The 27,537-nt window shown below is 44.1% G+C and overlaps 1 protein-coding gene across 4 annotated transcripts; it reads right to left on the minus strand.

Moving 5' to 3' along the window:
- Positions 1–1,263: 1,263 nt before the first annotated feature.
- On the minus strand, positions 1,264–12,436 carry HMGCS1 (3-hydroxy-3-methylglutaryl-CoA synthase 1). Of its 4 annotated transcripts, none has more exons than XM_041489313.1 (10): positions 12,336–12,436; positions 7,583–8,040; positions 7,086–7,211; positions 6,419–6,583; positions 5,545–5,713; positions 5,256–5,426; positions 4,360–4,466; positions 3,889–4,014; positions 3,459–3,622; positions 1,264–3,061 (listed from the first exon to the last, which is right to left on the minus strand). In XM_041489313.1, the coding sequence occupies exons 2-10, from the start codon at positions 8,028–8,030 to the stop codon at positions 2,969–2,971; spliced, it is 1,569 nt and encodes a 522-aa protein (XP_041345247.1). In that variant the 5' UTR covers positions 8,031–8,040; positions 12,336–12,436; the 3' UTR covers positions 1,264–2,968. The 4 variants fall into 4 exon arrangements, with proteins under 4 accessions (XP_041345247.1, XP_041345246.1, XP_041345249.1 ...); XM_041489312.1 differs by lacking the exon at positions 12,336–12,436 and adding an exon at positions 9,197–9,242; XM_041489315.1 differs by lacking the exon at positions 12,336–12,436 and adding an exon at positions 9,026–9,151.
- Positions 12,437–27,537: the final 15,101 nt, after the last annotated feature.

The raw sequence follows: 27,537 nt of genomic DNA on the forward strand, positions 1-27,537 counted from the left end.
TTAAGCAGAGACCAGACTATAATCTAAACAATTGCAAATTCTTCTTTTGAACTTCCTCATCAAATTTTAACAAGTTAATTTTTAAAAAGCATTTTATTTTCTTTCAAGAAACATCAAAACTGTTGGTGGCTGCAGTTCCCAGCTTGTCACAATTCCAGAAGACAAATCAGGATTCAGTACTTTAACCCTGTATGTGTGGGTGCCTGACTGACTGGGCCTCCATCAGTTACCCTTCTGATGCCTTCCACTGCTTGCATGATTCTGCCACTCCAGAACTGCTTGGACTCCAGCTGCATTCCAATAAAGAAAGATTTAAGCATACTCCAAAACCCATGTAGTTTTAAGTTCTTGCCTTAGCCCTTGTTACCAGCAGCTGAATGCAAGCAGCAGCAAAATCTGCTTATATTCACTGAGCATTACAGGCTTGTCCTCACTCCTGCTGGCCCGCTTTGGCAACCAAAGCCAAAGCTCGCACAAAGCTGATTGTGGCACTTGATCACTGCAAGTTAAAAGCTGGACAGTCTGACAACTCCAGCTGTTCTGAGCATCACCAAAACGCAGATGCTCTGATTTTCAGCTTTAGTCGCTTATTCCACGCTTAGATCTTCAACAGCATCAACTCTAGTGCAAAGGACAAGTGTGGCAGCTGTTGTAAGAACAGGGACAGCTGACATGCCTAAGCTAAGAGGTAGAACCTCTGAGTTTAGCTAAGGAAAGATACGCAACACAAGGTGTGCACAGGTACAGCTGGTGCTCTCACATTTAAAGGCTGGATGCCTTATCTGTTACGACACCGATGAGACAATCATTTCACTTTAGAGGGAATGATTCATATAAATGAGCAGTGGAATGACTCTGAAAGGCCATGCATGGGAAACTGGACTCAGTGAAGCGCAGGTGTGTACAAAGCAAGAACCAAGCCTCCTTCACAGAATTTCTGAGGGTAAATAAAACAATACCAATTTTTATAAAACAGTAATTAATTCCATTTCATAAAGTGGGTATTAATTCCTCCACTATAAACAGTTTCCATATAAAAGCATTTTAAGTTATCTTGAAACATGGCCCTGATAAAATTGTTTTACACCAGCCTAAGCAACTCTTTTTTCCACATTCGTAATGGAATTACCAAGCAGAAAGATGCAGAATGTCCACATAGCTTGTGACCGCACAACTCTGGGTTTTTACCAGAGCCAGTTTTCTCTTTCCTGTTAAAGAAAAAAAAATCCATCCTAAAAAACCAACAAGTCAGCACTAGTCCAACAGGTTTCAAATATCTCAAACTTTATTTTAATAAATGATCAGCCTCACAGACCTGCGAGGCCTGTGCCAGTAGCTCACTTCTTGGCTTGTCCACTGCCAGCAATGGACTTTGTTCCATGACAATTTGTTTTACAGGTGCCAAGGTTAAGTTTCAAGAGGGCAACCTAAACCAAAATACTTGCAAACACTATCATCATGCATTGCTCCATCATTTTCAGCAGAACAAACAGATTAGTATTCATCAATTTATAATAAACAACTATTTTACCAAGGCTTGACTGTACAATACAGCAAGTTATCAAATTCTAGTGAGTGACAGGTAATACAAACACTTCATTACACACACAAAAAAATGTAATTAACAGAAATAATTTTTTGCTACTTTATGTTAGATAATGTAGCTTCGTAGAATTAGCAAAGAAATAAATTCAATGAAACTTCATTCTGTACATTAGCTCAACTTAAATATATATATACATATATATGTATATATATATATATATTACAAGCTTAAAAGGCTCATATCATAGTTCATTTCCAATCTGGGCTTTAAAAATCTACCAGAATGGACTCCCCATAACCACTGTAAATCTATCTACTGCTTGCAAAATGGATAGCTTTAGCTCACACACTGGGGAAGGGGGGAAAGAAATAAAAGACTCCACTCCTACAGTATTACTAATAGTGAGAAGGACTTCAAAGTACAAAGCCAGATTCAAAGCTAGAAAGAGTCTTTTGGAAATGTATTATATAAAAGACAACTAATAGGCTAGAGTTCCAGACAAAGTGATAAACATCACTCTCTTCCTTCGTTTGCCAATTAAAACAGCTCCCCATAGCTCTAAATTTGAAAAGTCTGCTGTCTTGGATATTGTACTAAACCGTCTATTATGGTGTCAAATTAATTATCCCCTTTCTTTAGAATAAAAAAAATTTACTACCTCCCTTCTTCTTAAAGATCTTTCCTCCCAGTCTCCTGTGACTTAAAATGCAGGTATAAATCACATGTTAGGAGGAATTACATAGTAACTAACACAGTGGATCACAGAGTTTCTTCTAAGAAAACCACTTGTCAGCCTAGCCGTTCTTGATCCGGTCACTTTGACAGGGAAGAGAGGCTCTATTCCAGCAATGGATGTTCTTGGTTCTATGCCTGTCCCAAAGCAGTGGGGTGATGGGAGGCAGAGTAGGAGATGAAAGGGAAGGTGATAAAGTGAAAGAGAATTGCAGTATTCAGAAGGCTGACTGCTTATTGTCAAGGCACTGAGAACCCTAACATTAAAAGCTTGGACTATTTTGCACACACTTGAGTATTAGGAGAAGTTAACAGTGTAGGTTTCAAATAATTTTACATGGAAGAGCAGGCAAAAGATTCCTTTTTTTTTTTTTTCCTTTCTGTGTACGAAGACTTTGTAATAGACTACAGCTACTTCTCAGCAATTAAAAAAGCTCAGACATGTTAAGGAATCCCCACAGCACCTGGCAAGTCCTTCTATCTCCAATATACTCCTGATTTTAGTGTTCTGAAAATACTATAAAATCAGCACACCATATTATGATGATTTTTTTCAAGGAGCCTAACAGTTTTTTCATGCTCCAATTAAGTACTAGTGTACACTGAAACTTCAGTGCTACTGCAATCCTTTTTCTCTCTTTCTCACTCTGCCCTCACACCTCGTTTCTTTCCCCACCTCACAGAGGTATCTTAATGCTCCCCATTGGAAATGGCGACAGTAACGCCTTCAGATTCTGTTGTTGCAGGGATTCTTGGCACTTTCTTAGCAGGGCTTGGGATGTGCTAAGAAGAAGGGAAAAAAACCATTAAATACAGTTTTCTAGTTCACAGACATTCATACTTCATGGCTAGTCCAACTCCCAAACAACATTCATGCTACAATGGACGGCTTGGCCTTAAGTCAATCAAATTGGTCATGCTTCATGCAAACAGATCGTGTGAGAAGAGCCAGTTTGTTCCTCTTTCATTCTTGTGCAGTTTCATTCTTTTTATGATGAAATGTACTTTTTAAAATCGCAGTTTCAACTTTTTACTTCTGGCTTGTATGTTACACGTGTTAACAAAGTATTCAATGTAACTCGTAAAACCACTTCCTCTTAACATACATGCACATGCTAAGACAAACATGTAAATGGTTCCACCATTTACATCAAACTTTAAAAGAGTGCCGAGTGTTCACCTCATGAACAATGCCTGGGTGGACAACTCCAACTCTTGCTTCCAGAGGTCCATCACTCATGAGTGGGCGCCGGGCATAAGTTCTCCTGTGTTTTTCATCCACACGCACAAGGTACCATGTTCCTTCAAAGAGATCCTCGACTGAACACTGTGGAATATAATTGGCTGTAAGAAAGGGAGTATTGTTAGTTGTTTCCTGGTAAGAGTTTTACCCAATACAGGCCTTTGCAGACTGGATGCAATGAGAGAGAAGAAAACAAGCAAACATTTTTACTTCAGACATGTTGGGTGAAATGAACACAAGCTACTTAGAAGCAGAAAGGGCTGGACATTTCCTTCATTCTAGACCCTAATTATTTAAAGTCTGGCAGATTAAGTGATAAGCATTTTGCTCGAGGACTAGGAATCATTGACATTTATTAGGTTCTTACCCAAATGATGTGTTTCCTGTCTGAGCTTCATGTTTTCAGCAAAGACATCAGGTGCAATACATTTTCTTGAGTCAAGTCTTGTTTTGAGATCAGAAAGGCTGGCAGTTATTTTGTCCAGTGCAGAACCTGCAATACAGAACCATCCATGTAGGGTAGAGTCAGTACTGAGAACTGCACACTAGTATGTGAATATTTCAAGCCCATTCGAAGTTTTCACATTAGAGAATCTGAAGTATTAGTCATTTAAAATATTCCCAATTACCAACTGAAAACATTTAACAGAGTTTGAAGACTATTATTTATTTGTTCAGGGAGACGCTTAAACACTCCCTGGAGCTGGACATTCTCAATGTGGTACTGCTGTCATTAAGGCACTGCCCTGCAGGTTTCCTTATACTAGTGGGTTGTGCAACAAGGCATCAAGAGCAAGCTGAGCAAGGGAGGCAGATGACATCACCTCCAGTCACTCACCAGGAGTGGCATCCTGTGTGACCCTGATGGAATACAGGGTAGCAGCAAAACCAGAGCCATATGAGAACACGCTGATTCTCTGTCCCGCAAGCTGCTCTGGGGAGTACCTGCAAATCATATAACAGCTTTTTAAAGTCAGAACTAAGCCAAAGTTCCAGTTTTAAATAACTAGAAACTGCATCTAGCTTTGGAAAAGCAACCAGCAAATTATAGTGTCTATAATACACATTTAGCCTACTAAGCATAAATGCTGACTTTTAAAAACACAAATTCAAATACTGCTGTTATGTAATGAGTTTGAAAGCTGCCTGGAGCAAAACATGCCTGAGAAATGCCCAGAATATGATGAAGGCAGATATATTTCCTTCTTAAGCAAACTAAAGCCAAAAAAAATAAACACATCTTGAAAGACAATGTCAGAATAAAGAAAAAGAAAAAAGAAAAGAAGACACAGGAGTGGTTTAATACAAACTTAATATGATTTTGTAAAAGGCTGTATTTGAAAAAAAAGCCGATTAATTAACTACTAATTTGATTTGGCTTTACTTATTATATTAAGACAGAGAAGACATTCAGATTTTTTTTCCACTTCATTAGTGTTTCTAGGGGAAGGAAGAGGAGGAAAGTTGGGGCTGAGAACAGCAATACCTTACATATAAGATCCTACTTTTCAAGGCAGAAAGCAGCTGTTTTGCATCAGCTTCTGACATGGACAATTTCAATCTGCATGTCACTTGAACTGAATGTGTGTGCAGAATTGTGTTTTAACTTTATTTTTTCTGCTTAAGGCAGTCTTGTATGGAAGGGTTTGCTAGATGACACTTTTACAAAAGACTTTCTGAAAAAAGTTCTTTTATGACCTTATTCATAGAAGCTTTTCCCAATTTTATGCTTACTGGGCTAGAAGAGAGGCAAGGCAACCGTAGACTGAAGGGGTATACATATTTCCATTCTGATTGGATACAAGTAATGAAGCTTTGGTTTTCTGATTGAAGAGCTCTGCACTAGCTTTCATAAAAGCTTTTTCCACATCTCTGTCAAAGTATGTATCTTCAAGTTTTATATCCCTATTCAAAAGAGAAAAAAAAAAAAGTTCAGAAGCAGTTAATAAAATAGCAGAAAGTAAAAACACACCTTCGATGTGTAACAGATTATGTGAATAAGGTAGACAGCAGCCATTCTCACCTGAAAGCTTCCAGACCACTGAAAACACCATTTGCTGTTTCTGGGTTCTGGTCACTGAGAAAGTCATTCAGCAAGAGTCTAGCCACAGATTTCTGTACCAGTTTACAGTACGGAGAATGGAAGATCATGAATCCAAAGTCATTCAAGGTGAAACGTCTGTCTGTCCCCTCTGGAAGTGGCAGAAGTGTTATGTTACAACCTCTGTTTAGTACTCACTTCAATTATGGAGATAAAGCAGGGAGCTGGCAGGACACCAGTCATCATAACGTGTTGGCATAGAAGAGATACAAACATAAAAGTAACACTAACTGTGGCTGAAAAGTGCACTTAACACACTGCACTGCTTCTGTTTAAAAATTCTTCTTTTACTACCTTTTGCACCAGCAAAACCTTTGCCCTTTCTCTAGAACAAAAAGCATGTTTAACAGAATCTCTGTATTTCTACCCAGCATTTTGACATAATAATCTACTTAATTTGCCTCTCTTCACACTTATGCCTGTTAATTGAAGCAATTACTAAACATATTGGGTAAGAAAACCCCCCAAAACCAGTATAATTACAGAACATTTAAATATTAACCTAAGTTTCTTAAAAGTCTGGATGGAAGTGGGTAATAGCATACTTTTAACCAAGGCATTATATCTTACACCAACAAATGTCTGTAGAGACTACTGCTTACAGACTGTCAGGAAATTACCCATGCCAGAACAGAAATAATTTCTTACAGGAGACAGCAAATATTTCAATCACTTCAGAACATATAAACATGAAGAGACTCACAGACTAGTTTTTAGATCAGATACTAGAACTGCCTGTGTGGTACACACTCGAGCATCTGCCAGTGTTGCAGTACGATCAGGAGAGGCTACACACCTTTTTGCCACTGGGCGTGGATTTTGTTGCGATAGACGGTGTAGCAGCGGTCCAACGCACTGAGGTAGCACTGTATGGAGAGCTTGCCATCCACGACAGGATATTCAGAGACCATGTCTGGTTTATAGAAGTCATATGCATGCTGCATGTGGGTCCCACGCAACCCTGATGGACAGAAATCAACCATAGTGAAAATTAGTTTATTTAGTTGCTTTGAGTCAAATGGGATGTGTCAGTTGGCAACATGGGAAAAGAAGCAGTTTTGGCCCCTGTTCAGCAGTTTTTCATGGCACTTCTGGCTTTTAAGATAAGGTTTCACAGGGTCTTCAATGGCCCATAAAGTAGAATATGACTGAGCTTGACAAACACATGCAATAAAGGATTGTCATATTGTCCTAGAAGTAGAATGTGGTTTTGTTCAGCTCTAGTATTACTCTATCAACTTTACTGGAGAATCCTCAAGGAAATAAACAAGTAGGAGCATCTCTAATTGTGCCCTGCTGCATCCTGTAACTGGACTTGGCAGAGTTAGCCCAGACCAAGAACAGTGTCTGACATTAGTGGGAGCTGATCTGCCACTTCAGCAAGGCACAAAAACCAGGGAAGAGGCTCCAGAGCAGAAGCAGTAATCTGACCTGAACAGCGTATGTTCTCCCACAGGACTAACCTCTCTCAAAAATCAGCGGTGCGTTTGGGCCAACCAGCATTGCAACAGCACCAGCTCCCCCAGTGGGCCTGGCATTTCCAGAGGCATACACAGCGATGTCCCCTGCCACCACGAGGGCATAGCGTCCTGGGAAAAACACACAGGGAAAACGATGAGAAGGAGCCACGGGTCTGACACAACTTAACATCCATCAGCAATTTTTAGACTATAGTTACTGAGAAGATAACACCAAGATTAAAGGGCTCTTCAATTTTGACTTTTCTCCCACATTTCAATTGGCAATCACCTAAATTTACAGACCACCTTTACATTAGTAGCTATATCATGATTCACGCTGTAACTGAAGTGGCAAATGCCCAGGGTATTTAAGAAAAAGACTTCAGAAGAGAAAAACATTTTACCCTCTGAATTTTATATGGTTAAACATGACCACTGTCATTGTGGGGCAGACTGATGTAAGGATGATGTAACTTTTCAAGAAAATACCCTTGACTTACCATCCCAGGAACTGGACTCAATCCAATTAATAGCATTAAAAAGAGCAGCAGTGCCTCCATAGCACGCATTGGTGGTGTCGATTCCTTCTACATCTGTATTACCAGACTCTTCAAAAAGCTGCATCAGGACAGTCTTCACGGATTTTGATTTGTCAATTATGGTCTCCGTTCCAACTTCTAATCTCCCAATACAATCATAGGAAAGGTTGTTCCTCTCCATGAGCTTCTGAACCACAGTCAAGCAGAGGGAATTGATATCCTCACGGTCAGAGCAGAACCCCATCCTTGCCTGGCCTAGCCCAATGGTGTACTTCCCCGCATCCACGCCATCGTACTTCTCCAGCTCTGTCTGGTCAACATACTGAGAGGGAAAATATATTTCCAGTGCCACAATTCCCACATCTTTGGGCCAACAGGATTCAGCATTCACTGGAAGAGACCCAGGCATCGTGGCAGATCTTTAAGAAAAAAAAAAGAAAACCACAAAACCATGTTATTTACTCACATATATTTACTGAAGCCTACTTTTAGATCCTGTAATTTTAAGGAAAAAGTTGTGTTGCATGTACTCTATAACGTCATTTGCAAAAGCCTTCTCCTCTGGTGAAGATTTGGTATGAGCATACTGTAAACATCATTAGTTTTATATGATTTTTTTAATTAAGTGAAAATACAGATTTCAGCCCTGCAGATGAACAGATGTAGGTTAAACCCAAGCTATCTTTCTGAAGCAAAACACACAGCAAGTGTTAAGTGTTTGAGAAATTAATGCTATCTTACTTCTGCTTTATACAAAGTCTCAATTTTGCATATAACCAAGCTAGAAACATTGGATATTTTTATTAGAGTTGCTAGTTGAAAACCTTACTAGGAAATCACCATCTTAAGACAGGCCAGGACTCTTCAAAATAATTTTCATTTTTAAACAAAGCGACATAGATCACTTGCAACAAGGCAGAATTATTTCTGTGTGGGTTGGGGATTTTTTGGTTTTGTTTTCAGGGGGGCTTGTCGGCGTTCTTTTTGGTTTTTTTATTTGTTGCATATTCTATTCTGGCATCCACAACAGTGGAACTCCTAATACCATGCCTGGAGGAGCATTTCATGGGCTGAGATGAAGTGTTCTACCTGACAGGCCGAGTTTCCTTATTCTAACCCCACAACTTTCCTGTCCCCACACTTGGGGATTCACTACTCCCAAGGACACCCTACACGCCCCTCCCTCAGTTACACAGCCCGGCACCATCCTCCTCAGCTTACATCCTGACAGGGCACTCGTCCCTTCCGTGCCCAGCTCCAAGCTTCCAGAGGGCGGGACCAGCTACATAAAGGAACAAATAACGGCTTCACAGCGCACTGCGCGGTTTTAAGCAAAAGAACCAATTTCGCCTTGCTTGTGTCCCCTGCTGCCGCCGCCCCCCCTCAAGGTTATCCATAACCCACCCGGGAACCGGGCGGGAGCCGTGGGAACGTGCGAACCAGGGGTCACAGAGCGCCCCGGGCGCAGGCCGAACCCAGCGCCCCTTGGCCCCGCGCAGCCCGGCCGCCGTCCCGCCGCGCCCCGGCCGCCGTCCCGCCGCGCCCCCTGCGCCCCTCACGCCGCCCGCCTCTTACACGCTGCGGAATCCCATGGCAGCCTCCTGCGCTGCGCATGCGCGCCGCGGGCAGTGCGCTTGCGCAGCAGGCGCCAGGCCCGCCCAGCGCGGGGCGAGGGCAGGGCCGGGGCAGCGCTTGGCTCCGCGGCTGGCACGGCGGGAACTCCCACAGAAAATAAAACTGAGTTCGCCCGCACTCGAACCCCCGGTGTGGGGAGGCTTCCTGTGCGGTCTTGCCTGTGTTTGTTTGTTTGTTATTTTGGACAAGCCCTCGGCACCTCGCTTCTATTTCCAAAGTGGAGCGTGCCGTGTCGCCTTATCTTGCTTTAAACCAGACAGATAAAAAACCTCCAAACAACCCACAAACTGAGCAAATCCATAATAATTCCTGCCTCCTGGAAGCTGTCGGGCAGGATTTTGTATTTGTTACGGCAGAGCAGCAGGCTGGTGCTGTTGGCGGAGCGCCCGTCGCTGAAGGCTCGGGCAGGGCAGGGTCCGGGAGCCCCGGGAGCGAGGGAGGGCCTGCCCTGCACCGTGAACCCACACGCACGCCTTGGGGACACACAGCACCGCTGCGCTCCAAAACCTGGCTCCAAGAGCTCTGTGCTATCCCAAATCGGCACAGGCACTGCAGGAAGACGCTTTCTGGCTCCCCTATGAGTGTAGACACACTGCCCACAGAGAGATGCCAAGATCCCAGCTGGGATAAGGGCTTTGGGTCCAGCTCCCTTTCTGGCACAAAACACCTCATTTTATCAAAGAGGAAATTCCAGCTCATCAATGTCTGGCAGCCACACCAAGGGTGTACCCAGAGTACTTGCTGCTACAAGGGCCAGAAATTTGGAGGCTCCAGAGAATCTCAAAAGGCCTAACTTTATTCAAGATTCATACAGAAATCATTGAACAACTTATATTGGAAGGCACCTTAGAGATCATCTCATTCCAACCTGCCTGCCATGGGCTGGCACACCTTCCACTAGACCAGGTTGCTCAATGTATCCAGCCTGGCTTTAAACTCTTGCAGGGATGGGGCATTCACAGCTCCTCTGGGCAACCTGTGCCAGTGCCTCACTACCTTCACCCTAAAGAATTTCCTCCCCATATCGCATCTAAACGTACTCTCAGTTTGAAACCATTCCCCCTTGTCCAGTCACTACACGTTCTCGCAAGAAGCCCCTCTCCCTCTAATGTTTAATAAGCTCATTTTAAGCACCTTGAAAGGGTGCAGTGAGGTCTCCCTGAAGCCTGCATGGAGCATGTAACGGACTTGATAAATAATGAGCGTAGGAGAACAGCAGCTTTTAACCAGGCAGTCAGTATGCCAAAAGGTATTACATTCTTGATGAGAGCTGATGAAAACCAGTGTTTTCTGTGCTTGCTCCCTGCAGAACTTTCAGATGCCAAACTGGCATTCAGGTGATATTACTTGCTGCAGTTCTCTCACACAAAACTTTGTGCAGAACACAACTAAAGGGAGGGTGTTTCTTTTGTGTTCCCAGGCTCACCAAATGCCAAGCTCCCCAGTCACACCCAGCAGGGTGGCAGTCTGGGCTGCCAGGTGCTGCTGCCACGAGAAGCACTGCTTTGTAAGCATACTCTGACCGCTGAAGGAAATGGGACATACGACATCTTGAGTCAGTCAGTCATTACAGAAAAAAAAAAAATTGTTTACTCAGTGTAAAACAGACAGTCTTTTGTCTTCCTGGTCAAACAGCAAACAACATCCTTTCACTGAGTTTTTACTGAAAATGAAAACTTTCTCAGAAGTATAATTTGTTTTAAAATGACAAGAACCCTAAATGCTTTGATTTATGGAAATGAGAAACGTGCTTTGTTTTGTGTCTCCTTATGATTCTGCTGGGAATGACCAAGAAGCATAAGACAAGCCACTTCTTTCTACTTGTGCTACCAAAAACATGTTCACTTGTAACAACTGGTGGCATTATTGTCTTTCTTAGGAATTTGAGCATATTATGTCAATAATTTGATTCTGTTATTTCCTATCTGAGTTTTTAATTCTAACGGAACACTTTACTCAAAGGTAGGAATTAAGTCCCGGCCTTGTTTGCTACAAGCGATGCCTCTGGCTGCAGAGGACCAGTGGGACGGGCAGTGCCCGCGGCAGCCCCGGCTGCGACATCACCGACGGCTCCCGCGCGGGCCCGAGGTGACACCCGCGCGCACGGCCCCGTGCCGCCACCAGAGGGCGCGGCGCCGGCCGGAGCGCGGCCACATGCGCGGGGACGCTCAGCTGCGGGGCCGGGCCGGGAGCGGCATCGCCGCGGGATGCTCGCTCCCCGCCGAGCGCCGGGATACAGGCACACCGCGCAGCGCCGAGGGGACGGAGCCTTGGACGGAGCCGTGCGGCCCCACCCGCGCGGATGGCGGAACATCCGAGCACGGGGCTCCCTCACAACACGCAGGGTGTGGGCGCCGGGATGCCCACACCCTGCGGCAAACGCCGTCAGGAGAGAAGGCGGCGGCATCCCCTGGGACAGCACCCGGCTGCCTTTGCTCGGGCGACGGGTGGTGGCATGGGCAGGGAGACACGCTCGGTCCGCCTTTCCCGGCCTGGGAGGGTGACGCTGTCGCGACATTGAGAGGAAACTAAGGGACACACCGAAGCTCCTCGGTTGCCTCCGAGACGGGGGTAGAGCCCGGCGGAGCCCCGCAGCAGCCGCTCACCCCGGCTTACACAGCCGGGCGCCTCCCCCGAGGGCAGGACGGGAGGCAGTGGCCGGACCCCCATTCCGGGATGCAGTTCCTTCGGGACGCACCTGGGTGCCCGGGCAGTGAGCGTCGCCCTTTGCGCCGCCCTACGGGCCGTGATGCTCCGGACACCGGCTGGCGCGGGATACGAGGTGACACCTAAGTTAGGACACCCTGACACACCTTTTTGGGGTGTTTTTTCATCCTTTTTTTTCCCCCTCTTTTTAAAAAATTTTTAATTTTATTTTTATTCTCCCCCCGCCCGCCCCGTGCGGCGCTACGGGTGTTCCTCCGAAGGCGCTCGCATCCACTGGAAACCGCTCCCAGCTATCCCGACTCTGCGTGCTGCTCCCGCTCCCAGCCCCGCCGCCCCTCGCGTGTTTCCCCCACGCGGCTCCACAGCCCTTCGCCCCCGGCCCGAGTGCCTCCGCGGCCCGAGCCGCGCTCACCCGTCGGAGGTGATGGCTCCCGGTGTCGTTCCCGATGTAGCTCCCGTTGTCGCTCCCGGTGTCGCTCCGCACGGACTCAAGACAGCACCGGCCTCCGGCGGGCGTGCGGCCCCTTTAAGCAGCCGCACCGCCCGCCGCCCGGCGCGCGGCCTGAGCGGCAGCGCTGTTCGCCAATCACAGCGGCGGCCGCCCAGGGTCCCGCCCCCCACCCGGCGCGCGGCGGGCGGAGCGGGCGGGGGGAATGGCGTGAGAAAGTGACGCGGCGTGGGCAGAGGGTGGTGCACCAATGGGAACGCGGCAGAGGCGGCGGACACCCAATGGGAGCCGTGCGCCGTGCGGGGACAGCCAATGGGAGCGCGCGGCCGACCGCGGGTGAGGGTAGGAAGGGCTCGGGCCGGGCGCGAGGCGGTTGCCTGGCAACGGGAGTGTCCGCGTGTCCCGGCCCGAGCCGCCCGGAACATCCCGGCCCCGGCCCATCCCGGCCCCGGCCCATCCTGACCCCGGCCCATCCCGGCCCCGGCCCATCCTGACCCCGGCGCATCCTGACCCCGGCCCATCCCGGCCCCGGCCCATCCCGACCCCGGCCCATCCTGACCGCGGCGCATCCTGACCCCGGCGCATCCTGACCCCAGCCTATCCTGACCCCGGCCCCTCATGACCCCGGCCCATCCCGGCCCCGGCTTGTCCCGGCTCCCGCCCATCCAGCCCGTCAAGTGTCCCGGCCCCGGCGTGCCCCGGCACCGGGGCTCGTACGGGCTCTGCCAGCAGAATTGCTTCACGGAGGATGTGGTGGATGTCCTGTCCTGCTCTGCCCTGCCCTGGATCTTCCCGTAACATTTTCGTTCGAACTCGTTAAATCTTCCATGTGCCAAGCCGCACATCACGGGGTTACTGCTGTCTGACAAATTGGCATTGTGTGGGTTCCTCCTGCCAGCCTCGCTTGCCTTTGGGCCGTGTGATGATTTATTGCCACCTAATCCATTGCTGCACACCCCCGGAGAACTGGGAGAACAAACCTCTGGGTAGGTGGGAAGCTGCTTGACAAAAGTCAAACACAAATTTTGTACCCTGGGTAATTGGGTTGTAAACCACTGCTGAAGTCAAGGAAACGCAATCCCTTAGCAGCTGTCAGGTTCTGTGAGATCTGACTGCTGAAGCCAGCAGAAGACACCAGCTTGCTCACCTCACTCCACTCCAAGGAGTTAAACCACCATCTTAGGGGCAGGCAAAAACACTGCTGAGAAAATGGAAAAGCATTAACTCCTGTCCTGTGTGTTCAATCTGTTTTAAACTTGCAACTGTTTGTTGTGCTATTGTCATGGAAAATCATCACAGATTTGTCACGTAACTATCTGTAGTGTGAGTGTTGAGAAATACTACTGAGAAATCAAGAAAAGTTTTGCTTGCACGTGCTACCCTGCAGTCTCCTGATAAGCTTGTGCCAGTCACTGTTACCAGCCAGTTCCATTGGTAATTCTGAAAAAACATGTTGACAAAATGCAAATTCAGTAGGTGATGGTGTAGTTACATCATGTAGACATAGTTACCTCCTTTGCCTAGAGACAAAAGGGACTTGTCAGGAAAGTTAATCTTCTGTTCTGGGACTCCAAAACTTCAATTCCTTCTTCTCTTCCACTCCTACCACAGGAAAAAAACAAAAACAAAACACAACAAAAACCAAAAAAAAAAAAAAAAAAAAAAAAAAAACACCAAAACAAAACAAAAAAAACCCTCAAAACGACACAATACTAAAAAACCAGAACCAGAGCTGTGTCCTTGTTCTAGACATCAAAACAGGCTCCTAATTCCAGCCTTCAATATGCACTTGGTGACAAAATGTTTCCTGCCATAGGGATGCCTGGATTGCCCTGTCTTTATGGAAGAGGTGCTGGGGAGCAGATGGACCACTCCACTTCCCTGCTGCCTGGGGACTCAGCTGCCTGTGCACCAGGCCAGCACTGGTTCCCATGTCTCAGGTATCCTGGGGTGGGCCTGCCCTGGAGAAAGCAGTGCGATGGAGCTGTGAGGAGCCTCCTTGGCCACCTCCTGCCTTTCAGCTGGGAGCTGTATTCAAACTGGAGCCATTGCCAGAGGGGCACCATGAGTGTGCCCATGCATGGTACAGCCTGCCTGATCCTGACCCAGTGACTTGACTCCCCAGCTTCACCTCTGACCTACTCATCTCTACAGACTTGTCTGAAAACCCGGACTCTTGTTCGACCCTGTTTTGCCATCACGGGCTGTACCTGTTTGTTTGGGCACTGTGAGAGCGTGCCCTTGGTGAGGTCGCTGGCCTGCCTGCTGCCTTGTCACGGCTCTGGCTGCACCTGCTCTTGCTGCTCCTGGCAATGCAAACCTGCTCACCTGGGAGCCTGCACTCAGGTGGGGGGCTTCCTTCTGATAAATGTCTTACTTGCTTTCAAAATGGTTGTGTCAGATTTGGGTGCTGCAATTTTTTTTGGTCCATGTATAGTCAACACTAAATGCAGATCTTAAAAATGCAGATCTTCTACAGATGTCATAAAGAAACCCTGCCAAAATTAAGATTAGCCTGGGGAAGTGATCCATGTTATTGCTTTCTTTCCCATAGTCTATGTATCTCTCTATTTAGAGATTTACCTGGCTTTTACGCTGCTAAAAGCATTGGTTTTGTCTCCTCAGGATGTTCATAGATCCACATGCTAATTTAAATTTATATCAAGTCCAGATGTCCTCCTCTTGCAGACTGGTTTGATTACTAATCCTTTATAGCCTAAGATCTGTAACCTACTTTTTCTTATTGATCAGTGCAATCTTATTAATCAGTGCAATTTATTGTATAATTTTTGTCAATAGTGTTATTATTTTTATTCAGCTTTATGACACTGTTTGCTTTTCCTGCTTAAGACTGTATTACAAGGGAAGTCTTATGAAAAATTACAATCATTTCTTCGCAAGAAAGGATCTGGCTATGCTGCTGTTGCAACAGTCTACAATTGTTTTACATTAATTTCTTGTAAGGATTGCATTAATATCATTAAACTTGTTGGTGAATGTTATTCCAAACCTCTCAGTTAATTAATTATAGTTTTCTAACTAAATTATGCTCCACACATGCGATTGCACTATTTCCAGCCCAGCTAGTGAGAATGCAGGGCATTTCCCTTTCATGGCTGTAGAGCATAACCAATCTGCCCAGAGAGATATTCCATCAAAAATTGTATTTGCAAATTGTGTTTATTTGTTTGGACTAAGGACAGATTGTTTTAATAAAAGTGGTACTACCAAAGAAACTCAGCATAACTCAGAATAACATTGTCTCAGAAACATCCTCAAGAGTGCCAGTCAGATGGCAAGCATGTATCCTCTCCCTCTGTTAAAATCCAGGCTGTTTTGGTAAAAGAGGAGTCTGAGTTTGAGCTTCTATCAACATTTTTCAACAGTGTAAAAGTGTGTGGTAACTCCTAACCCAGTACTATTTTGAAAGAAAAATGTTTGCAATCTTATTACTCTAGTCTGACTTCTAGTTTTAAGCAAGAGTATCAATTCAGGGTGGTGGTTTTGCTTTAATAGACCCAACAGGTTCTTTGCTTTTGTTTAGCACTTCTTAAGCGATGCTATCTGTGATTTCTTTAAAGTATCCTAAAGACTTAGAGGCTGTTACAGTAAGTCAATAACTCTTAAAATAAATGAAAAAGGTGGATGATAATAATCTGCTAAGTTGTTTCTTAAAATTGGTTAAGAGTGACTTTATTGCAATTCTCAAGAATATTAATTACAAGTCTAATTTGGACTTAATTCAATGGAAATTACACTTCTAAGCCACTAAAATACTCACTGGTGTTTTCAAATGCATCCAACTACATCTTTTAGGCACCTAAACCTATTGAAAAGAGAGCTTTATTCAGCATTTTCAGGGAAAACAAAGTAATGTGCCCTAATAATCTCTTCCACAAAAAAAGATGTTGAGATGACTTTAACAAAAAAGGCATTGATTTTATTTTGTTGCCAAGTACAAAATAGCAAAGGTCAAAAATAATGCTCAGGTACAGAGAATATGAGGTCACTCAAGTGAAGGTTTGGAAACTGGAAGATTTTTCTTCTACATATTTGTGTGTCAGCGTTCAGGGATAAATAAATGAAACTGTATGAGGCAGTGGATCTTTCAGGTGTTGTTTTGGTACTTCATATACCAATACCAGGAAATAAAGTTTTTATTAGATTGAATGACAGGTAGAAGTTATTTCTAATTCAATTCCCAAAAGAATGCATAGGAACCAAAACTTGAAATACAGCTGGAATCAGGGAGTGGACTTTGTAATCTCATAATTTCTCAATTTGACCTACTGATTCCAGGAGAACCTGATAGGAGACATCACACTGAAGAACTGGAAGATGTAAACAAAAATATCAAAGATATTTGATAATAATAAAAAGACAGCACAAAAAATTATGCTGTCTTTAAAGTAGGTCCAGTAAATGCAAATATTTAAATAACATTTGTGTTGCAGATCTGATTGGGTCTTTAATTTCAATACAAAGAAGGAATTGCTAAATTGATAAGAATCAAAGATTTGGAGGCCAGAAAGGCTGACAGTACAAAAACTAGTTACTAGTATCTGCACTGCTTTCCAAATGGAAGAGATAACTGCTGCTGTGCTGTGATCCTGCAGCTGTCAGAGAACAGGTCTGCAAGCCAAGATTGTACCTAAACCAGCATGAACCCCTTCCCTTCCCTTCCCTTCCCTTCCCTTCCCTTCCCTTCCCTTCCCTTCCTCCATACTGTTACCCTGTGAAATGCTCTCTCCCATACTCAGCCATGGAAATTAGGGTACAGTCCATGCTTTAGTCAGTAAGTTTATACTCTCTAAAGGTCACTGTTTGCATTGATGGCACAGCTCTGAGGAGCTGAGATGCCATCATAAACCCACCTAGAAATCTGAGGAAAGCAGGAAGGTTCAAAATATGAAAGGCAGAGCAGAACATGAGGAGGAAAATGGAACTTCCAGAAAGAGTAATATGATGCTGCCATATTGTAAAGTGCTTCAGCAGTTTTGCATTCCTGGTGCTCTGCTGACCTGGGCCCATGGGGTTTGGATTCTGTGTGATACCCATTAGCTAATTATCCGTGTGGTGTCCAGGCAGTGCAAATGGAATGGTGGAAAGCGTGTGCCATTTCAGCTTGCATTAGCCAGGGTCACATCCTCTGCCTCAGCAGTGCGCCAAGCACAGCTTGGGGAGGAAGAGCTGTGTAGGCTGGGAGTCAGAGAGGGCAGCCCCAGCTCCTGCTCCCAGCAGCAGGCTTCCTGCACACTATTCCAGCAGGCAGAGGATGGAGCGGTGCCAGTATACATGCTGTACAAAATATTCCCTAGATTCTGGAAGAGGAGTTATATCAGTTGCCTCATCCCTATCAGAAGGCAGTTGGCTCATTAGAGTAGTAATTGTTTCTCTTATCTGTTTTGAAGGGAGTCAGGTTTCTTTCACCAGATTTGCATCTGTAGGAGTGTGCTGTTTATCTCTAGCGACCTTGCTGCAGTTGTTCATCTTCCCATGTAGGGAACCTACCAGCAGCTGCTTCTATCCCCTATCATCAGCCTTGCTTTCTCCCATGCTTGCAGGACGTAGTTTTGCATAAAAATTTCAAAGCAAACACTAGAGGAAACTCAGAGGAGCTCATTTTTCTCAAATGCAGTGATTGAAAAAACAGTAATTGCTAGGGGAAGATGAGAAAGAACAGAGTTGTGTGCTATATTAAGTATTTTTGGCTCATGAGATGTGTGCACTCTGTGGCACTGACTCTTTTAAAGACCTCTCTTCTCCCTCCCTTTGCTGCTTTCTGTATATGTCTGTGAGGAGAAGTGCTGTTGAAGAGATGTCTTTGTGGAAATACTAAATTACTTTGAAGTTTCCAAGGAAGGAGGGAGGGAATCCAGACTGTGCCACACAGGAGAAGGCAGTACTGTACAGTGGAAGAGAAGCTATGGTGTGGGCAGCCAGACTGTCATCATTGCTAGTCTTTGAAAAAAGGCCTTGAGGGACAGACATAATCCTCAGTCTCAATTATGAGCAATTCAGCAAAGAGAGTAGGAAGGACCCATCTGAAGGATCTGAGTACTTGAATGAACAAAACTGAATGAAAAAAAGCAACAGAGATTATCTTTATTGCATAGCTCTGAGTGCCACACTTTGAGTCCTGTGAAGAGGATCAGATATTATCACTGAAATTATATTCCATGATAGTGACAGCTGGGAGCAGAGATTGTTTGGAAGAGGTAAAAGACATGGTTTTGGCAAACAAGCTGGAAGGATCTGAAAAAGTGTTTGTAAACCTATGTAAAATGAAGAAAAAAAAAAAAAAAAGAAAGATTAATGACTGGAAGAATATAAACAAAACAGGCAACAGCAGAAAGATTATTACAGACAGGAAAGAATAGGGACCAAATATAGGACTGGGGAAAAATGGAGGACTGAGAAGGAACAGCATGTTAAAACACAAGTCACAGGGGAGGTTGCCGTAAAAGCAGGGTGAGAGAGAGAGGAAGATTTGAGTCTGCCAAAAGAACCAGGAGGTACAGCGAGCACTTGCTACAAGACATTTCCAGGAACACCTTGTCATTTGTCTGATAGTCTGATCAGCATTGTTCTGAGTACAGGTGATGTTTTCTGCCTCTGCTTGCTGTAGCACATAGAGATTTGAAAAGTCATTTTAATGCTACAATCATCCATCCCTGGTGAAATCTGGTATCCTTGCCCGCAATGCCATATGCCACAGAATCTTCAACATGGGTCATTTTGCTTCATTTTCCTTCATCTTGCTACTGCTTCTGTTCTTTCTGTTTGGTTCTTCTGACTCTTCTCTGCTTTCTAACATGAGACTTGCTCCTGTGAATCTTGTGCTTCATCTTCTTCATCATTTTTTCGACTTTTCTATTCCATGGATTCACACAGAACTTTCTGCCCTTCATGTGGAGACTAACATTTAAAAAAATAGTTGTCAGTTTCAAAGAAAAAAAGTAAAAATCCCAGCTGTTAAAAATCATCATCATCACTCACCTATGAAGACCAAAAAGTTAGACTTGGTTCATCTTAAATTATATTTTATGCTGTATTTATTAATTTTTTTTTCTGGTTTCAAATACATTAGGATCTAAGTTTTACATTATTAAACTTACATTCCAAAATCTTGAAAAAGGCTTTACTACTTCAGTGCAAAAACAACCACAGTGCAAAGCAGTACATTTCTATGGCCAATAAATAAGCAGACTACTATATAGTTATTATGACTGTGATGACTATCATGCAAAGGTCTAGAAAATGTACCAATTTAATCCAAATGGTGTGATGTTGTTCCAGAAAAAAAAAATAGATATAGTTTATGTATGAAAATAAAGCTGATTTAACGAGTTTAGGCAAGGGTTTTATGGGATAAATAATTGGAAAAAGCAGAGAAGTCTTAAGATTCATGAGTAATTTTTCAGTTCTGAAAATAAAGCAAGTGTCAATGAAGGCTGAATAATATTCAGTATTATTACTGAAAAAAGAATTAAATTTTAACAATCAAGTTTAAATAGCACAAGGAAAGACAGTTCTTAAATCCCATAAAACATTGTTTTTTGATTTTGTGTTAGCTTTCCAAGATTCTACTTATTTAAATTCTGCGTGATAGGTTTTAATTTGCAGTAGCTCTTTCACAGTGAAGGACACAAAATTTCTCTTACATAACAGCCTCTAGGTGACACAGGCCACCAGCTTTCTGGATTTCAAATCTCTCCACTCTTCTGAGAATTCCTTTGGAAATTCCATCTGAAATTTTCATGCAACAGCTAAAGGCCCTAGGAAACAAAGCTAAAAAGAGGAGTAGCAATGTTAGAAACAGCACAGATATAAGAGGGATAACTCATAGTTTGACTGCAGAGAATGACAGAGGGGTTGAGACTGGAAGGCACTGCTGGAAGTCAAGCAGGGCCATCTGGTCCGTGGGTCCTGCTTGAGCTCTGCTCCCAGCCCCTGATAATGTAGTTAGCTTAATTAACTCCATTTTATGAGACAAGCAGCCATGACTTTCTGTGACCAAGAAAGTCATGTGTTCATACCCCTTCCCTCATTATCAGGCCCCAGAGGTCCTGTGAAACAAGAGACAAACAAATCAGATTTCTGTTTCTGTTCCCTACCATCCCCCAGCCTGCCATCATTGCTCCCCAAATGCAGGACTTGGCATTTCCCCTTGCTGAACTTCACGAGTTTCCTCTCTGCCCATTTCTGTGTCAGCAAAACCATGTGGTGATCAGCTTGTGCTCCCAGTTTGTTATCATCTGCAAACATGCCACAGGCACATTCTGTTCCATCATCCAGGTCTTTAATGAAGGTGTTGAACTCTGTTGCCTCCCATGGTGACCTCTGGGGTTCGTGGCACCGATTACAACCCCCTGGACCTGGTTCTTCATTCAGTTCTCTGTCTGCCTCAGTCTTTACTCTATCCTATCTATCTATCCATCCTATACTTTGTCAGCTTCTCTATGATGGTATTACAAGCGACAGTAATCAAAGCCTTTCCTGAAGTCAAGGTACACAAAGCCCATGCCTCTCCTCTTCACTAATAAGCTAGTCACATTATTGGAGATGGCTACCAGGTTGGTCAAGCATAATGTCCCCTTCATAAATCCATGCTGACCACTCCTGATGACTCTCTTGCCTTTCAGATCTTGGGAAATGCTTTCTCAGAGAATTTCCTTCATCACCTTCCTAAGGACTGAGATGAGGTTTAGCAGCCTATAGTCCTCTAGATCTTCCTTCTCGCCCTACATGAAGATAGGGGTAATACTTGCTCTCTTTCAGTCTTCAGGAACCTCTCCCACTTGCCATGACTGTTCAAAGGTAACTGACAGTGGCCTCACAAAGGCGTCAACCAGCTTCCTCAGCACTGGTTGTGGTCCATCCTATTTGTCCTGTGGCCTTATATGGTCTTATATATGTCTTGTTTTTAATAGTGCTCTCTAGTTTGGTCCTTCTCCACTGACAATAAATCATCCTTGCTGCAAACATTCCCTCTCGTCCCAGGAACCTGGGTTTCTTGTTAGATTGCCTAGTTTGCATGGTAAAGAGCAAGAAAAGGAAGTGTTCAGTGCCTGAGCCTTATCCATGTAATTCGTCACCAGTTTCTCTGTCCAATTTAGCAGTGGGTTTTTGTATTCACCCCTCTTTCTTTTGTTATTTATATACTTATGGAACATTTTGTCACATGTCACATTCCTTGACAGATTCAACTCCAGCTGAGCTGTGTCTTTGTCTTTCCTGACAGCATTCCTGCATGATCAGACAACTCCACTTGGGTCACCTGGCCCTGCTTCCATCCCTTTGTTCCACACATTGTTTTTATGTTCTGATGCAGTTAAAAGCTTTGAGAACATCCAGCCAGACCTCCTGCTTGGGTTTCTATTTGTCAGGACAGACCTTTCTAATGCTTGGAGGGGGTGACCCTTGAACATCAGCCAGCTCTGCTTGACCTCTCTTCTATCCAGGATCACATTCCATGGGATTCTTCCAAACTTGTGAAGAGGTTGTAAATCAGCTTGTATTAAATCCAGGGCCATGATCTTATTTTTTGCCCTGCTCCCTTCTTCTAGAATCCCAAACCCCACCACTTTATGGACACTGTAGCCAGTGCTGCCTCTGATTTCATGCCCCTGATTAGATCTGCTTTGTTTGCAAGTATCTTGTCCACCTAAGTGCTTTTCTGTGCCAGTTCCTTGATTACTTGTTGTGGAAGATGTCATCAATGCACATCAAAGCTTGTGGGTTGCTTCAGCCCTGTTGTATTGCCCTTCCAGCAGGTATCAGCATGGGTAAAGTCCCCCATGAAGACTAAGGCCTGTGAATATGAGGATTTTTCCAGCTGTTTGAAGAAGGCCTCAGCTTCTTCTTCCTGGTCGGGTGGTCTGTAGCAGACCCCACACCACCAGATCACCCCTATTGGTCTGCCCACTGATCCTGACCTGTAAGCTCTCAGCCAGCTCATCCTCCATCCCCAGGCAGAGTCCATGCATTCCTGCTGCTCTCTGCTGCTCTCTCTGCTTGCCTTCCAGCCTGCAGTTCCTGAAAGCCCATATCCCTGAGCTGCAGCACAGCAGCGACATGAGCCACCCCTGGGCACGTCCCTGAGCCCGGTGAGGTCCCAGCCCTGCACCTGCAGCCACACTTCATGCTCCTGTTTGCTCCCCACGCTGCATGCCTGAGCGGGAGGGCAGTTCCCAGTGCTGCCAAGGACTAGCTATCTTCACAGCTTCTGCGGTGAGATGCTGTCCTCCCCGTTTCTCCCACAAGAGAGATTGGTGGTTTAAATAAGTTTCCCTCACCCCTCTTTCTGCATGCATATTACAGGCTTGTTACAGTAATATAAAAGTATTTTTAAAATATTTATTTTGACTTGTGGAAGATCACCAGCATTAAAGACACAGGAAGTGTCAGGAGTATAATGTAAAAGCTATGCCTTTTTAGGTTAAATCAGGCCCATTATCTTTTGTTGTCTTTTTGAAATCATAATTGCTTTTGCTGGGCTTTTGTTTTCTTTTACCCAAGGGCTTCCATTGCTGAATGTGTCTCCACTATGGAATTATCTCCTGCACATTTTTTCCTGTTTGCTAATATCATCTTAAAAATAAAAAGTCACTAAACTTTAAAAAGCAAATCATAAATCTAGGTGAGTTTTTTAAGAAAAATAATTTTGGGGCTTGATTTTCTTCTGTGCTAGCAGAGAAATAGATATTCTCAAAGGGATTTCCTCCACTAGCTCAAGGACAAACAAAGTTGTATTGCTCAGGGATTTATCTAGGATGAAGGTCTCAAGATTAAACCCACTCTTCAAAATGAGCACAGCAAGGACCCCTGGGTCCCAGACCTTGAACTAATCTGGGAGAAGTGGAGAGAGAGTCTTCTTCCTATTTGTTTTCATTTTTCCTCCTATCCATGCTTTCCCTAACTAATCATTTAGCCTTGAATGCAAGAGTCACGAGCTAGAAAATAATAAAAAAAAAAAAAGACACAGAATCAATTTCAGCTTCTGTAAGCAGCAGATAAGTCTGTTTAAAAATTTTCCTGTAAGCAAGAGGATTGTGTGCTCTTCTTCTTACAAGGGTGCTTGCTGTGTGCTGGAATAAGAGATGCTGGCACAGTGAGCAGATGCTGCAGCAGTGAGCTTGAGCAGCCAGCAATGGAGCTGGAGTCTTGGGAGAGCACCCACACTGCCCACTGCTGCTTACAGGGGGATTTTCTGTGGGGTTGATGACAGGGCCCCGGGATTCCACAGTCAGAAGGGAGGTGGAAAGACAGAAGCTGGCTCAGCAGTTGTCTCCTCAGCAACCCAGAGAGGAGGGTTATAAATAATCATATGGTGCAGAAGGACTAATTAAGTGTTGCATGCTACCTGTATTATTTCCCCATTGTCCTTTGTTTTTGTCTCTTCAACAGCATACTTCTTGTGAAGCAAGTTAATTGATGTTCACAAATGGAAATTCAGCTCATTGAGCACCACTAAGTTTAAGGTTTTTTCTGGGTCCTCAAGATAGAATTGGTAGAACTAAAGTATAAACTTTTGCCATTGCTAGTCAGCTCCTGACAGAAGAATTCTGACAGATAAAAACTAAGGAAGGGTAATTATATTTTCAACTCTGTCTGATGTTGCTTGCTGTGCTTTTTGCAGAGGCCTACTTCAGTACTTCTTTGGGGTCTAGTAAACTAAAGTACTTGGCAAGACCAGTACTACCAGATTCTGTAGAATGGCTGAATATTACAGGAGAGCCAGCTGTACCCTGAACTATTCCTTAACTGGTTTTGCTGATGCTTGACTACCTCTTGCCCTCATCCTACTTTATGTACTTAAAACCATCCCTTGTTTTGGTACTCAGATCTGAACTATCAGTATTGCAGTTTACAGTGCACTATATAGCACCATGCCATGTTAGCCATTTGTACACTTTATAACCAAAATTTATTAAATTAATGTTGATGTACTTTTATAGCTTTGTAAGGAAAAACATACACAGGCTCAACCAAGGAAAATAAAGCAAAACTCCTGATGCATCCAGGTGGGCTTGTGAGTGTCTCACTGGCCACTTCTGACTGACTGCCCTTTCGCAAAAATCTTAACCAACAGGAATTGCATCCTTTAGCAACTTGTTTATAACTGCATATTTAGACACCACTTACATGACCAGAGTTGCCATTTTAGAGAGAATTCAATCACCCACTGCTCAGTCAGTCTTTGACCTGGAGCATTGGATGCCAGTGACATGCAGCTGTACAAAAGCTGTGCGCCGCAGCTGTGAGCACAGGCAGCGGGCTGCATGTGAAACTGGGGAATGCCCCAATAAAAACCAGGCTGAAATTCTGCATAAAATGTAAATGAGTGGTGCTAAACAGGCAAGAGCAGTTCTTATGGACATTGAGAGCCTGCTAGTACATTTTTATTAGAGGTGTGTGCCTGGGGAGGCTTTCTTGCTTTCACATGTATGTATTCGCTGAAGAATTCTGATGTGCACTGTTTTTTTGATGGAAAAGAAGCTGTCACAATTTTTTTTCTTTACATTTTTGTTATGTGTATGAAAGCACAGCTACAATATGGAAAATAGAAATCAACAATCTGTGAGTTATAAATGAATGCACTGCATGAGGGTCTTTCTGTCAGAGAACATGAAAGTGTCACCAGCTACCTTCTGCTGACAGAGGCACTTATGAGAACTGGTACCTTTCTACATGGAAGTCAGTAATAAAAGTTTTTTTTTTTTTTTTTTTCCTGTGTATGAAGTATGAGAGCAGTGAGCCAAAGAAATCCTGTAATTCTCCAGAGCCCAGAAAAACTGATGCTGCTCTCATGGAGCACTGAGCTATCCATCCTGCACCTCCACTGTTATTATAACTTCATTATAATCCTGAAAGTGGGAAGAAATTAGGAGGTAATCCTAAACAAAGATAATAATTTCAGCCCAACCCAGGGCCATGTTTTTGTGGTTTTGTTTTTTGGTGGGTTTTTTTGGGTTTGTTGGGTTTTTTTGGGTTTTTTTTTTTTTTTTTTTAATTTTTTTTTGGTGTGGTTTCAGCAATTAGATAAGGGTTATTAGTAACTGTTGATCTAAACAGTAGTTGAAAGAAAATCACTGTGGCCCTTTTTGTGCCATTTATCAGTCAATAGGATTTTTTCAGTGCTGCTGATTTCATTTGTCTCTATTGCTCAGTGACACAGTAAGAAATACTCAGCAGCTTACCCAAAAATTACTTAGACCTGTTTTCTGACACTGAGACTCTTAAAGCCAAAGGAACTGCTGAAAGGACTACGCACAGTGGTGGATCTTGAGACAGAAGGGATTCCTCTGTTGTTATTTTAGCAAGTGATATTATCTATTTTGGTATTTCTTCCCTGGGAACTGTCTCCAGGGAATGAGCTGTTGTTTTCAAAGTTATTTAGCACATTCAGAAAAAGAACAAAAAATATAAAAGAAAGGCGAAAGTTGTCCAAGTTGTCCCTGCATAGGACAGAAGGGGTTGGAACGGAATGATCTTTAAGGTCTCTTTCAAACCAAACCATTCTATGATTGAAGCGGAGTATCTGGGAATGGAGCACAGTGAAAACAAGGCCTCTCATGGAAAAAGACCTCCATGAGTACTGTCCATTATATGTACTTTTGCATTTAAGTTGATCAGTATCAAATCTCCTTGACTGCCTAAACTTTCCTTTTCCATTTCCTCTCTGATATCTGGCCAAACTTAATCTGTAGAAACTTGTCTTACCCTTCTGCTCTACTTTTTTCATTGCTATTCTCAAACTTGAGAGCCACATGTTAATCAGCTAGAGAAGGCTGGTTGTCTAGGGTTCAGGCAAAAAATCCAAAAAAAGTTATTGGCACATGCCCAGTTTCTGTGGCCACAAAGAACTTTTCTGTCCATCTTCAGTTTCAAGCTGATATTCCCAGATTTGCCAAGTCTTTTAGAACTGTTGTGCCTGATGAAGAGCCCTCCTGTGACACACAGTGGGAGCGTGCCAGGCTCTTGTACTGCTCTCGTCTGCAGGCTCAGGCAGGTGGGGCTGGGCAGGGGGTCGGGCACAGCACTGCTAAGGACAGACATGGCAGTCAGTGGTTCTGCCAGCCTCCTCCATGGAGAAGTTAACATTGCAGGGCAGGCCTTTGCCTCATGAAGGAGGGCCAGATGGAGGAAAGAAGAGGAGATGATGCCCCATGGAAACAGATGGTGAGTGGTGGAGCCATTGTGCCCCCAACCCCTGTGCTTGCTCTTAACTATTGGTTTAATTTTGGTCTCGTGACTAAACATGATAAAGAAAAGCTGTGCTTTGAGTAAGAACAGTAGGGAAGGCATTTTTCCTTCCTTTCTCCATTTCCCTCCACTCCAGATCCAGCCCAGCTGCCTTAGGCAGGACTTGTGCAGCTCTTTTCTTCACAAGTTTCACTCCAGCAGTGAGTGTTTTGACCAGGCTTTGGTGGTCCCTCCTGAATCCTGCTGGCAGCGCACAGGAGCCTGTCTACTGCTGGCAGAGCACCTGGGTCACCTTTGTGAGCTGGACTGCTGGAATGAAAAGCCATGCTGTACTTGTTCTTTTACATAGCCAAGAAAACAAGACAGTTCTTGAATTTACACAAAATGAGGGAACCCAGCAAATACGGATAACATTATTAAGCAGGATGTGTTCCCCCAACACTTTTTGTGGTCTGAAGGAAAGCGTCTCTTGCACAGTGAGATCCATACATCTGAGGCACTTTCTATGCTGAAATGTGAGACCTGCTGCTAATTGTGCCTCACGTTCACCCTGAATGGTTGCAGCTCTGCACATATTGCACAATTTTGGCACACCTGTGCTATTAGCAGCAGGCATTAGTGTTTCCTAATGGAATTCTTTTGTGGTTACAAAGTAGGCTTTGTACATCTGGAAAGAAAACCCACACAACTTTGCATTGACTAATTGTATTACCGACTTGCTTAGTCAGAACATGGTGTTTATTGATATGCTCTGGTATCAGTACAGCCACTTTGACAGACGAGTTTCAGCACTTAGTCCCATGATGTTGGCTTATGAATATAAAATCCAGGCTCTGTCCTTGGAGGGAAATGGACTATCACATCATCTACACTTGATATTAACTCCTGTAAAGCGGCTTATTTAGCATTCATTTCATAAAGCTGCCAGAAAGTGTTTCTCTCATACTTGAGGCTATTT

This window comes from Pyrgilauda ruficollis, unplaced genomic scaffold, assembly GCF_017590135.1.
Source record: "Pyrgilauda ruficollis isolate IOZ18807 unplaced genomic scaffold, ASM1759013v1 scaffold92, whole genome shotgun sequence".
Classification (NCBI taxonomy): domain Eukaryota; kingdom Metazoa; phylum Chordata; class Aves; order Passeriformes; family Passeridae; genus Pyrgilauda; species Pyrgilauda ruficollis.